We start from the raw sequence: 13,665 nt of genomic DNA, 5'->3' as shown, positions 1-13,665 counted from the left end.
GGTCTAGTTCCAGTAATAAAACAAATAACCTTTTATTATCGTGCAGGTCCATTTTTTCCTTTTTATGGAATTTTCTCCAGAATTTTGTCTTTGCCAATTCTCACCCACCAGTTAGTTAACGCTCCCCAATCACACAACAGCCATCAACCAGATGAAGAGGGTGAAGGCACCAAGACACATGACGTCAACCTCCGTATTTTTTTTTTCCTGCATCCTCTCAAGCTTTTCAGTTCACACCGATTCACCAATTCCCAGAGCTTCATTATGCTAGGATCAGACTACATGATATTTTTGCCTTTCACGATGGTCACTATGTCAGACTAGGCAATCATAGTGCCATAAATTCTTGCCACGTCTTGGCCGGAAGACTGGCAACATTACAAGTCTGACCCCGACTAATCATCGTTCATGTCCTTGTGTATTGTCGGGGAGGAGGGTCAAGAAATTGTCAATCATGGCCATCAAGGAACACACTGTAGGTCAAACTAGGTGAGAAAAATTGTGCTAGACTTTTTGTTAAGGTGTCTTAGACACCACACAGCTGTTCTTCGATGACACTACAAGGCCCATTTCCCAACGTTCAAAATCAGGCTGAATTCGTATAGTCTGATCCCGACATTAGTGAACATACTGTGCAAACTGTCTGTAGAGAAACGTCAGATCATTTAACACTTACTCGCCCAAGGTGAAGTGAATATCCGTGAATAATAACCAAGACAAAGTCGAGGTTATTTACCGATATTCACTGAGCCTGAGATGGATAATTGTTTAAGTATAAATACACAGGTGATTATTTAAAAAAAAAAATAAAAACTAAGTATTTCGAACTTCAAAAACAGCATGTAAGTGCAATAAAGGCGCATGCCGAATCGTGCCACTTATCTACGCCAGGTCACATAAAATACTTTGTTTTGAAATGGATCAAATAAATCAAAATTCCACCTTACCTTTGAATAGTTTTACACCAAACTTCGCAGCATGTTTAGTGCTTTCATGAACAGCATTTTCTTTCATAATTTGTAATTCTTCCTCACTTACAGTGACAAAGCGACTGGCTGCCATTTTGCTGAGTCACTCGAGGTGATTATCAAGAAACGGTCCGAATTTCTTGCCCAATCAATACACACAATTTTCTATAAAATCACCTGCACATTTACAGTTGGGTCCATAAATATTTGGACAGAGGCAACATTTTTCTAATTTTGGTTCTGTACATTACCACAATGAATTTTGAACAAAACAATTCAGATGCAGTTGAAGTTCAGACTTTCAGCTTTAATTCAGTGGGTTGAACAAAATGATTCCATAAAAATGTGAGGAACTAAAGCATTTTTTAAACACAATCCCTTCATTTCAGGGGCTCAAAAGTAATTGGACAAATTAACTAATTGTAAATAAAATGTTCATTTCTAATACTTGGTTGAAAACCCTTTGTTGGCAATGACTGCCTGAAGTCTTGAACTCATGGACATCACCAGAGGCTGTTTCTCCTCCTTTTTAATGCTGTGCCAGGCCTTTACTGCAGCGGTTTTCAGTTGCTGTTTGTTTGTGGGCCTTTCTGTCTGAAGTTTAGTCTTTAACAAGTGAAATGCATGCTCAATTGGGTTGAGATCAGGTGACTGACTTGGCCATTCAAGAATATTCCACTTCTTTGCTTTAATAAACTCCTGGGTTGCTTTGGCTTTATGTTTTGGGTCATTGTCCATCTGTATTATGAAACGCCAACCAATCAGTTTGGCTGGATTTGAGCACACAGTATGTCTCTGAATACCTCAGAATTCATCCAGCTGCTTCTGTCCTGTGTCACGTCACCAATAAACACTATTGACCCAGTGCCACTGGCAGCCATGCATGCCCAAGCCATCACACTGCCTCCGCCGTGTTTTACAGATGATGTGGTATGCTTTGGATCATGAGCTGTACCACGCCTTTGCCATACTTTTTTCTTTCCATCATTCTGGTAGAGGTTGATCTTGGTTTCATCTGTCCAAAGAATGTTCTTCCAGAACCGTGCTGGCTTTTTTAGATGTTTTTTAGCAAAGTCCAATCTAGCCTTTTTATTCTTGAGGCTTATGAGTGGCTTGCACCGTGCAGTGAACCCTCTGTATTTACTTTCATGCAGTCTTCTCTTTATGGTAGATTTGGATATTGATAGGCCTATCTCCTGGAGAGTGTTGTTCACTTGGTTGGCTGTTGTGAAGGGGTTTCTCTTCACCATGGAAATTATTCTGCGATCATCCACCACTGTTGTCTTCTGTGGGCATCCAGGTCTTTTTGCATTGATGAGTTCACCAGTGCTTTCTTTCTTTCTCAGGATGTACCAAACTGTAGATTTTGCCACTCCTAATATTGTAGCAATTTCTCGGATGGGTTTTTTCTGTTTTTGCAGCTTAAGGATGGCTTCTTTCACCTGCATGGAGAGCTCCTTTGACCGCATGTTTTCTTCACAGCAAAATCTTCCAAATGCAAGCACCACACCTCAAATCAACTCCAGGCCTTTTATCTGCTTAATTGAGAATGACATAACGAAGGAATTGCCCACACCTGCCCATGAAATAGCCTTTGAGTCAATTGTCCAATTACTTTTGGTCCCTTTAAAAACAGGGTGGCACATGTTAAGGAGCTGAAACTCCTAAACCCTTCATCCAATTTTAATGTGGATACCCTCAAATGAAAGCTGAAAGTCTGGACTTTATGTCCGTGTCCATTATATAACTATAACTTGAATATGTTTCAGTAAACAGGTAAAAAAAAAAAAAATTTGTGTCAGTGTCCAAATATATATATATATATATATATATATATATATATATATATATATATATATATATATATAGACCTAACTGTATACTAAAACGTTATCATTACTGTACTGAGTACTTATTCAAGTGAAGTCAGATATAAAGCGTCAATGAGCTTTTAACATCTTTTCAGAGCTCCATCGCCTCGCAATAAACCTCAAGCAGAATGAAAAGGGAGATGTGAGCGAGAAAGATATGAGACACAGCCCTCTTTACAAAGTCATGATCAGTTTCCAGGAACTAATAGATATGTTGCTTCTAAAACAAGACAAGAATGAACCACTAAGTCTCCTCTGGGGATGATCCATCATCTTCAGGGGCTTTATGATGAAATTTAAACAACTTGTTAATAATCACATTTCATACTTCACCTGTTTTTAACAAACATTTCATATACGTAATGCCGGAAGGTCTTACATAGGCGATGCTGAGAATGAATTTCCCTCTGGTGTCCAGGGAGTGTTCCTTCTTCCCACTCTCAACACCAAAAATGTTCACCTTGCCAAGATGGCTGCCTGTGGCAATGTATTTTGAGTCAGGCGAGAACGCTACAGTCCAGGCATCGACTAAGAGGGAAACAACGAGAAGCCAAAAAAAAAAAAAAAGTCTTACTTTTTTTTTTTTTAAATACATGTAAAATCACATGCTACAAAAATAACTAAAATTAATTTGTGAATCTACGCTTCAAAGCTCATGACCAAAAACTTAATTCATAGAAATCTAAATACTGTTTTGAAACAACATAAGTTAACTACATCAGCAATTCAGTCATCTAATTCATGGGAATGAACGAGAGTAACTAGTCTTTTGCTTTCAGACATTCTTAAATTTTACAAGCTCAGATAGAGGGGGAGGCCAGGTCAGATGGCCAACATGCTGTGACTCTTTAAAAGCATTAAAATACCATGTGTATCTTTGTCATCAAACATATGGCTTTTGAAAATTACAACGGAGCCTAAGAAAATGTCACCATCATCATGTGCTGCCCAAAAGCCTCACCTGGTCCTGCATCCATGGATTTAATCTGTTTGCCAGATTCCAGGTCCCAGAGACGGATGTGAGCATCTAGAGAGCTGGAGGCGGCAATGGCGCCATTGTGGCTAATGTCCACAGACACCACACCCAATTGGTGACCTTCCAGTGTCCACTGTAGCTCCAGCTTCTCATCTGACCTGCAGAGGGCAGTCAATAACACAGAGCAGGGAAATATTACTACCAAAAACACTGTAGAGTATAAAACAACAAATCCATCCTTGTACAAAAGTACATCCTTATAAAGAAGGTTCCTGAGTTTGTCGACCTCGGGGAACCTTAAAGGTTCCATGCAGAACCATAATGTAGCACATGGTTTGGCGTGAAGTCTGCACTGGCAGGGATGTGTTTGGGGAAAGAGTTAGAGGGGTAACGTAGCACTTTTGAGCCCCAAGTACCTTGTGTAACATCGCCTCACCAACACCAAGTCTTCTCATATGATATCTTCTCCTCCAGAATCCCAGATCCTGTCTCTACTCTTCAGCTCAAACCACAGATTTCCAATAGGGGACTCAATTCTGTGGCCAATGAACAATTTTTGTGTGAATTTGGATGCAAGTTTTGGATCATTGTGCTGCTGGAAGATCCGATCAAGATCAAGTTGTAGCTTCTTGGCAGAGCCAGCCAGATTTCCATTTAAAATTTCCTGGGACTTTATGGAGTCCATGATGCATCAACAAGGGCCTTTGGAGGGGAAAAAAAAAGTCCTACACCATCACAGATCATCAATTATACTTAAAATATGTGGTAATGTTCCATTCCGTACAACCAGCCTTCTTTTAACACCAAACCAATCTTGAGTGTTTGTTAAGAACTCAAAGTTCCAGTTGTCGTCATTGGCAAACCCAATCCAAGCTTGAGGTGAACCATGTTTGGTTGACTTGGCCAGAATTGCAGCAGCAGTAGGGTGGCCAGTTCCTTTCTGCACACTCACACGGTCAATTTAGAGCCACCAGTTAACCTAACCTGCATGCCTTTGGACTGTGGGGGAAACCGGAGCACCTGGAAGAAACCCACGCAGACACGGGGAGAACACGCAAACTCCACACAGAGACACCCCTGTCCACCATTGGGCTCAAACCCAGAACCTTCTTGCTGTAAGGCAACAGTGCTAACCACTACACCACTGTGCTGCCCAAAGTTCCAGTAGCTTCCAGGAAAAGGCTTTCTTCTGGCATGGATGTGTCTAATTGTAGATTTGGTGTCTTGGTGACCCAAAATTATGGAACCATAATTGTTTTGCAGAATTTCAAACCATCCTCCCAACCTCACTGTCTGTAGGGGGGGAAAATAATTGTGTCCTCCCCCATGTCGATTCAATACATAGTGATGATTCTTGATAACGAAGTTCTGGAGCATATGCGCCCCCCCCCACACACACACACACAAAATTCCGCTTCATTCTTTCTGCCATGAATGCATTGCCTCAGAAAAACAATGCAAAAAGCTCCATCTTGGATAAGATTTTTTCTAGTCTTCATTACTGTATGTGGTAGTATTATCAAAAGTGGGAGAAAATTTTTTTAAATGGAAAATGCAAAAGAATAGCATCAGCTCTGACACTCAATTTCTCGTTCATGAACCTTGGCTATAAATTTATAGGTGAAAAACTAGGGCTGGGTTAAATGGGAATGGATAAGGTTATGTTTATTAGTCAACAGGTTTGCTATAAACAGATGTTAGACTATCCTACGAGTGCGTTTTTATGCTTTTTTTTGTATTCCCAGGTGCCTTTATTCTTTTGGTTTTTAAATCACTGGAACACAGAATTATTAGCCCAAATAAGTGCAACTGCATCTAGTAGGATGTTGCAGGACATTAACAGCCACCAACATACATTGTGTTTTTATTATTTATAAAAAAATATATAAATATTAAAAAAAAAAAAAACTTCCCCAGCAGTTGGAAGGAACTGTTCATTGCTTCAGAAAGCCTTGTTATGCCAGGACTATCATGGCTCAGGTTGTTTTTGAAACATTTTTAGAGCCAATGCCTGATTTATAAGGCTCTAAACAGTTTTATTTCACTTAATTTGTGTATTCTGTAATCCTCCCCATGATGAATGACTAAGGGAATTTTGCCTCGGTCACCCCTCATATTTATTCCCCTGTGGAACAGGAAGAAAGTTCATAAACACTTGGAAAAATAAAACATAAAATGAGAAAACACTTTAGTTACATTTTTGTTCATAAAAATGTCTGGGGTGCAAATAATTGAGAATGGGGTGGGGGGGATTTATATACACTACCGTTCAAAAGTTTGGGGTCACTTTGAAATGTCCTTATTTTTGAAGAAAAGCACTGTTCTTTTCAATGAAGATCACTTTAAACTAATCAGAAATCCACTCTATACATTGCTAATGTGGTAAATGACTATTCTAGCTGCAAATGTCTGGTTTTTGGTGCAATATCTCCATAGGTGTGTAGAGGCCCATTTCCAGCAACTATCACTCCAGTGTTCTAATGGTACAGTTAGTGCGTTTACATGCACATCCAAATCGAGCTACTGTCGGTAATCGAGCTAAGGGTCCCAGCAGGGGTGCCAGAGAAATCCAATCCTACATGCACACAAGGAAATCGAGCTATTGTGTGAGGTACATTGTGCACCCGAGCCACAGGTGGCGCTACACGCCCCATCGTGTTGGTACACTTCCGGTTGTCGTCATGAAGAAGAGCTATTCAAGAGTATAAACAAAGTTATCAGTTCCGTGTTCACAAGAAGAACGACGACGAGGACAGCAACATCGAGATACATTATATTATATATATATATATATTCAACTCCTTAAGCTGAATGAGCATCAACTCTATCTCTTCATTGCTCCAGAAGTGCACGTTTCTACTACTGTTGTCATGCCGACCGAGGCTGTTGTGTTTCCCGCTTGTGGTCTCGTCACTAGTCAATTCCGGAAGGGGCAGTGCTGAAGTAAGTAGCTCGACTACGTAGCTTGATAGGGTTTACATGCACTAAGTAGCTCGGCTACAATCGCATAATCTAGGTCGCGTAGCTCGATTACGAGAAATCCAGTTCGGTTCGATTTCAGCCGAGCTAAGGTGTTTCCATGGCATTTAGAACTTCGATTTCAGTCGAGCTACGGCAGAAATTCGATTTTCTCTATGTGCATGTAAACGCACAATGTGTTTGCTCATTACCTCAGAAGGCTAATGGATGATTAGAAAACCCTTGTACAATCATGTTAGCACAGCTGAAAACAGTTGAGCTCTTTAGAGAAGCTATAAAACTGACCTTCCTTTGAGCAGATTGAGTTTCTGGAGCATCACATTTGTGGGGTCGATTAAATGCTCAAAATGGCCAGAAAAATGTCTTGACTATATTTTCTATTCATTTTACAACTTATGGTGGGAAATAAAAAAGTGTGACTTTTCATGGAAAACACAAAATTGTCTGGGTGACCCCAAACTTTTCAACGGTAGTGTACATTTTGTTCATAAAAATGTCTGGGGTGCAAATAATTGAGAATGGGGTGGGGGGGGGGATTTATATACATCTCTCATATTTCAGAGCAAGATGATTAACTGTTAACAGGTTTATTTAGTTATTTATTTAACACTTGTCTTTAACAAGGGTGCCAATAATTCGCCATGTATAAATCCACACCCTACTCACTGACATACTGCACTAATATTTTCCAGCACTTGTTTAAAAGCACACTATACATTTAACTTGAAGTGATAAATTCTAACACACATGTGCAAAAGAATATTCCTGGTTCCCCAAGAGTACTGCGCTTATATTTATCCTGCAGTCCATATGCATTTCATGTCTTCAATTTTACAGGAGATGTATGAACACATGGAGCGGTTAGTAATAACTGCACGCGGCATGATGTTACCATTTCCACACTTTCACCATGTCATCCAGAGAGCCGGTGATGAGGGTCTCTGAGCCATCCTTCTCACTTTTCCCCCATGCTGCCGTCCATATAGCATCATCATGGGCTACAGATGCACACAGACAGATAAAGATCATCAGTAACAACTTCAAAATAAAACATTAATTGGAGGGAGGGGGGAAAAAAAAAATCCACCCTCAACAACTTGCACATAAATATTTTTATTCAACATTACCCCTTTTCCACCAAAGCAAACTAGGTGCTTGTGCAGGTTCAAAATTAGTTTAACTTGTGAACTTTCTAAGAACGGGTCTGCTCTGCCACAAGCTAGACGGCCACGTCATTGCATCACTGTATATATCTATAAACATCACGTCCCACTTCCCCAGCAATGCTAGCACCAAGCAGAATAATAATGGCGGATCTAGATTAAGAAACTAGATGCTAAACTAGCTGTGCTTATTTTTTTTTTTTAAAGGTGATCACAAAGTTATAGATGGTCTTATTGGTCATAATAATGCTGCTCCCGACCCCTGATATAAGCAGTTCTAGACCAAGAAAGTCTTGATGCCACTCTTGAACCAGTTTTCCTGGCTGTGAGTCAGTTCTTTGGCTGTCAAAACACAAAGAACTGATTTGCGATCAGGCACCGACTCCGAACCGGCCATCGTACTGCCTAAGTGGAAAAGGGGCATCTGTGATCATTTACGTAAAAGATTTATTATATGATGAAAATGACTTTTGAAAGTAATTTGGCTTATTCTTGGGTCTATTTTCAGCGGATCAGTGCAGCAGTGCTTTACTCCTTTGGTCTGTCCAGCTCTCTTCCTTCCTCATCTATACACTCTGGTCAAGGCAGATCAGCTTCCAAAGCTCCAGCTTTCATGCTAATACTCATCATCTCATAGATCACTAACTAGGCAAACCAAGTCTCATGCTGCCTTCCAGTTCTCCTCCTTGGAGGTTCGTGTGTACAAGTTTGGAGGTTGTGATTAGGGCATGGTGCGGGTTTATGGAATCAATTTTGTGCCAAAATGTTCAGACAATACTTTTGAAATATCAAACAAAAAACGACAAATCAAAATACAAAAAAAAGAACAAAAAGTCAATTTTTTTAGACTGGCAAACAAATTATTCATGTAATCGTGCAAAATATCAGTCTATTACTCTTCAGAAACCTTTTATTTTTGTTCCGCGTCTTTCTCAGTTTTGTTTGACGTAATTTATTTTGGTTGCGATTCCAGCTTTCTCGTTTGCGCTCCCTGACTTTTTGCTTGCAGTTTTGGCACAAACTTCACGTGTGGGTGGGCTGTCCAGGAATGCATTCCCATTGGCTAACTTGTGTTTGACTGACAGCTACGCTCAGCCATTCCCTACTCGGATTCTGGCGGACTGTTTGACGAGTGACCGATCCATTGACGGTAAACAAGGATCGAGTGGACTTCAGTGGCGACTATGATATTGAATTTGAAACCTCTAGGATTAGCAGTTAATTTGAAGGTGAAATTAGAGTCAGGTGTTTTCAATCAATGGGACAACAATCAGGTGTGAGTGGGCACCCTGTTTTATTTAAAGGACAGGGATCTATCAAAGTCTGATCTTCACAACACGTTTGTGGAAGTGTATCATGGCACAAACAAAGGAGATTTCTGAGGACCTCAGAAAAAGCGTTATTGATGCTCATCAGGCTGGAAAAGGTTACAAAACCATCTCTAAAGAGTTTGGACTCCACCAATCCACAGTCAGACAGATTGTGTACAAATGGAGGAAATTCAAGACCACTGTTACCCTCCCCAGGAGTGGTCAACCATCAAAGATCACTCCAAGAGCAAGGCGTGTAATAGTTGGCGAGGTCACAAAGGACTCCAGGGTAACTTCTAAGCAACTGAAGGCCTCTCTCACATTGGCTAATGTTAATGTTCATGAGTCCACCATCAGGAGAACACTGAACAACAATGGTGTGCATGGCAGGGTTGCAAGGAGAAAGCCACTGCTCTCCAAAAAGAACATATGCTCCCATCCAGATGACGTCTCTTTCAGGGAAGACCTTGCATTTTCCAACATGACGATGCCAAACCACATACCGCATCAATTACAGCATCATGGCTGCGTAGAAGGGTCTGGGTACTGAACGGGCCAGCCTGCAGTCCAGATCTTTCACCCATAGAAAACATTTGGCACATCATAAAACGGAAGATACGACAAAAAAGACCTAAGACAGTTGAGCAACTAGAATCCTACATTAGACAAGAATGGGTTAACATTCCTATCATTAATTCACTTTGTTGAATTAATTCAATATCATAGTCGCCACTGAAGTCCACTCGATCCTTGTTTACCATCAATGGATCGGTCACTCGTCAAACAGTCCGCCAGAATCCGAGTAGGGAATGGCTGAGCGTAGCTGTCAGTCAAACACAAGTTAGCCAATGGGAATGCATTCCTGGACAGCCCGCCCACACGTGAAGTTTGTGCCAAAACTGCAAGCAAAAAGTCAGGGAGCGCAAACGAGAAAGCTGGAATCGCAACCAAAATAAATTACGTCAAACAAAACTGAGAAAGACGCGGAACAAAAATAAAAGGTTTCTGAAGAGTAATAGACTGATATTTTGCACGATTACATGAATAATTTGTTTGCCAGTCTAAAAAAATTGACTTTGTTTTTTTTTGTATTTTGATTTGTCGTTTTCATTTGATATTTCAAAAGTATTGTATGAACATTTTGGCACAAAATTGCTTCCATACGGGTTCAGGGGAAAAAAAGACAGACAGACAAGGTCAGGGTTTTTTTTGTATCATCAACTAGTAATTTTTGCCTTGGAAAAAAAAAATAAAGAACTAAACAGTTAAACATGCAGAATTACCACTTTATTCTTACCTTAGTACAGTTCATAGGAAAAAAAAAATACATATCTCCAAGTTTTAATTACGACATTTTGGTGGTGTTCACCTCATAACTGCAATATTTCTGACAGGACTTGAAGGCAGCATCAGCCAGAACTGCACTATTTTCTGGGACTTTGCGTCCAGCATTCGCATGCTGGATTTCTCATTAAAGCTAGATGGCCTTTCGATTTCATAAAAATTGGTGAAAGTTAGTTCCCTCTGAAATTTAGTCAGTCATTGTGATATACGGTACGTTTATTTCTGTAATGTGGCTGGGAAGTTATTTAATTTGACAGGATTCCCTAGTAAATTATATGCAGGAAATCGCTCGCTTCGCGCAGTCAAGCAGACAGAGGAAGTCCGGTGTGCGCATGCGCAGGTTTTCTTTACAAGGTTTCGTTTCTTCTTGTCCTTCTTTTGGGTTTTACGGCAGCTGGCATCCACAGTGTTGCATTACTGCCATCTACAGGTTTACCTTGACGGTGCACTGACAGTTCCATCATTCTGTCGCTAAACGAACAGCCGATCACACCGAGGTGCTCGCTGACCGCCGATATTTATTAGTTTGGTCCTGAGTTTCCTTTCCTTCGCAACATAACGTCTTTTCTTCTCACTTTCCATTACTGTAGTCAGTTGTGTCATCCTGGGTACGACGTTAAACTGCATCCAGGTAGTGGGGGCAAGGTCGTGGGTGGGGCCAGTAAGTCCCAACTGGCTTCCATGAAATGCCCGCAGAAGACCACTGAACCCCTCACCATGACTGGTGGGTTGCTGGCACCAAAAAAACGGCTGGGTCCCTTCTCCAGCAGCAGGGAGAGATGTGTTTGTCTGGGCAATCTCCAGGTTACGAAGATACCGGCCAGCGAACAGGGGTGCCTAGCGGACGACCTCAGTTTTCCGAGGCAATGGCAGGGACCACAAACCCAAGTGAGCTGGGTACCACGGGGCAGCTGAAGAAGCCTCCGGCCATACGACCCCATGCTGTCCGCCGGACCCAGGCTCTTCTCAGCCCAGAGAGACTGGCTCATTCTTTCACACGAGGCCTGCTGGTCTTTAAACACTTTGTGCAAGTCCTTAGTGGAGTGAGTCAGTTTTTCACATTTCATTTGCGTCCTCCATTTTGCTCTCCTGTTTCAAATTTGTATCCCGCAATGCTTTGCGTGAACAGGGAAAGCCCACCACGTGATGCATGACGTAGCATCTTGAATTGGGTCATGGTGAAGCAAGAAAATAAAAAAAACAGCGGAGAATTTAGGGCCACATGACCCTAAATTCATTAATTGTTTGATTTAAAAACTAATAAAATTGGAAGTCTGCAATTCAAATTGAGTGATTCGGTCCACTAAACAAAAACAACTGGGTGTCGGGGAAAATTCTTTCAAACTTGGAAACTCTGAAAGGCAGTCTACCTTTAACGTAGCATTGAAAAGGGATGAACAAAACAGTGAGTGAGAAAAGTTGTTGCTGGCTTGTTTTTAGGAGAATGAGATTGTTGAATTTAGTCTGCGTTCTGCCACTGAACCTGCATGAGTACAAACATCATCTTGGGCGGCATGGTGGTGTAGTGGTTAGCACGGTCGCCTCACAGCAAGAAGGTTCCAGGTTCGAACCCAGTGGCCGGCGAGGGCCTTTCTGTGTGGAGTTTGCATGTTCTCCCCGTGTCTGTGTGGGTTTCCTCTGGGTGCTCCGGTTTCCCCCACAATCCAAAGACATGCAGTTAGGTTGATGTGGGGCGGCCTTGGGCTGAGGTGCCCTTGAGCAAGGTACCGAACCACTGACTGCTCCCCAGGCACTCTGGTGTGGCTGCCCACTGCTCTGGGTGTGCGTACGCATGTGCGTTCACTGCTTCAGACGGGTTAAATGCAGAGGATGAATTTCACTGTGCTTGAAGTGTGCATGTAACAAAGGTTTCTTCTTCATCTATCTATCTGTTTCCGGTTGAGAGTACATCGTGCGCATTCTGGCTGCCACTTCTCACCAGAGCTTTTTTATTTTCTCTCCTTTTTTTTATTTAAATTTTTCTGTGTTTGAGTCCGCCGGTTGTGGTGTAGCTCCGGACCCAGTTTTGGGCGTCGGTTCCCTCCAGGCCTTGGTTCACTGTGGTGAAGCCTGTGCTCCCAGCTATGGACTGCAGTGAGCTCGTTGCTCATTTTAACATCGTGGTTGTCCGGCACTCTGTGCTTTAATGCTTGGCGTGATGTTCCGAGCGGTGTTGCTCGGTGGCGTCGCAGCGACTGTGCAGGCAGTTTGGGACACACCAGCACTCTGCGTGGCGGTGCTTCTGTGCTCGCTTTGTGGATCCGTGGCGTGGTGTTCGAGCGCTGTTGCTGGCGGTATCACGGCGGCTGTGCTGGAGATGTGGGACTTGTTTCCGTGCGCCTTTTGGTGGGACTGTCCCCGCTACACCACTGGAATGACATCCTGACCTCTATTTGGTGGAATTTTTTTTTTCTGCCTATTATTGTAAAGCGACCTTGGGTTTTGAGAAAGGCACTATACTGTATACGTTGAACATATCATGATATCTAAGCTATAACTTCTCACAAGAATAACAAAAATAGAGCACCAAGCAAGAAATTAACAGCAGAAACCACTAGACACAAAAATATTTCAATCTAAACATATACACTACCGTTCAAAAGTTTGGGGTCACCCAAACAATTTTGTGTTTTCCATGAAAAGTCACACTTTTATTTACCACCATAAATTGTAAAATGAATAGAAAATATAGTCAAGACCTTTTTCTGGCCATTTTGAGCATTTAATCGACCCCACAAATGTGATGCTCCAGAAACTCAATCTGCTCAAAGGAAGGTCAGTTTTATAGCTTCTCTAAAGAGCTCAACTGTTTTCAGCGGTGCTAACATGATTGTACAAGGGTTTTCTAATCATCCATTAGCCTTCTGAGGCAATGAGCAAACACATTGTACCATTAGAACACTGGAGTGAGAGTTGCTGGAAATGGGCCTCTATACACCTATGGAGATATTGCACCAAAAACCAGACATTTGCAGCTAGAATAGTCATTTACCACATTAGCAATGTATAGAGTGTATTTCTGATTAGTTTAAAGTGATCTTCATTGAAAAGAAC

At 41.6% G+C, this 13,665-nt stretch overlaps 1 protein-coding gene across 3 annotated transcripts in view; it reads right to left on the bottom strand.

Moving 5' to 3' along the window:
* The window catches only part of skic8 (SKI8 subunit of superkiller complex), a 30,584-nt gene that overhangs the window by 12,319 nt on the left and 4,600 nt on the right, over positions 1–13,665 (bottom strand). For all 3 annotated transcript variants that reach the window (XM_060914386.1, XM_060914387.1, XM_060914388.1), the window contains exons 4-6: positions 7,687–7,792; positions 3,801–3,973; positions 3,219–3,367 (exon numbers count right to left, since the gene is read on the bottom strand). In XM_060914386.1, the coding sequence (XP_060770369.1) occupies positions 3,219–3,367; positions 3,801–3,973; positions 7,687–7,792 (428 nt within the window). The remainder of the gene's footprint in view (positions 1–3,218; positions 3,368–3,800; positions 3,974–7,686; positions 7,793–13,665) is intronic.

This window comes from Neoarius graeffei, chromosome 2, assembly GCF_027579695.1.
Source record: "Neoarius graeffei isolate fNeoGra1 chromosome 2, fNeoGra1.pri, whole genome shotgun sequence".
In the NCBI taxonomy this organism is placed as follows: Eukaryota; Metazoa; Chordata; class Actinopteri; order Siluriformes; family Ariidae; genus Neoarius; species Neoarius graeffei.
The sequence above is the reverse complement of the archived record's forward strand: the minus strand, read 5'-3'. Positions and strand labels throughout refer to the sequence as shown.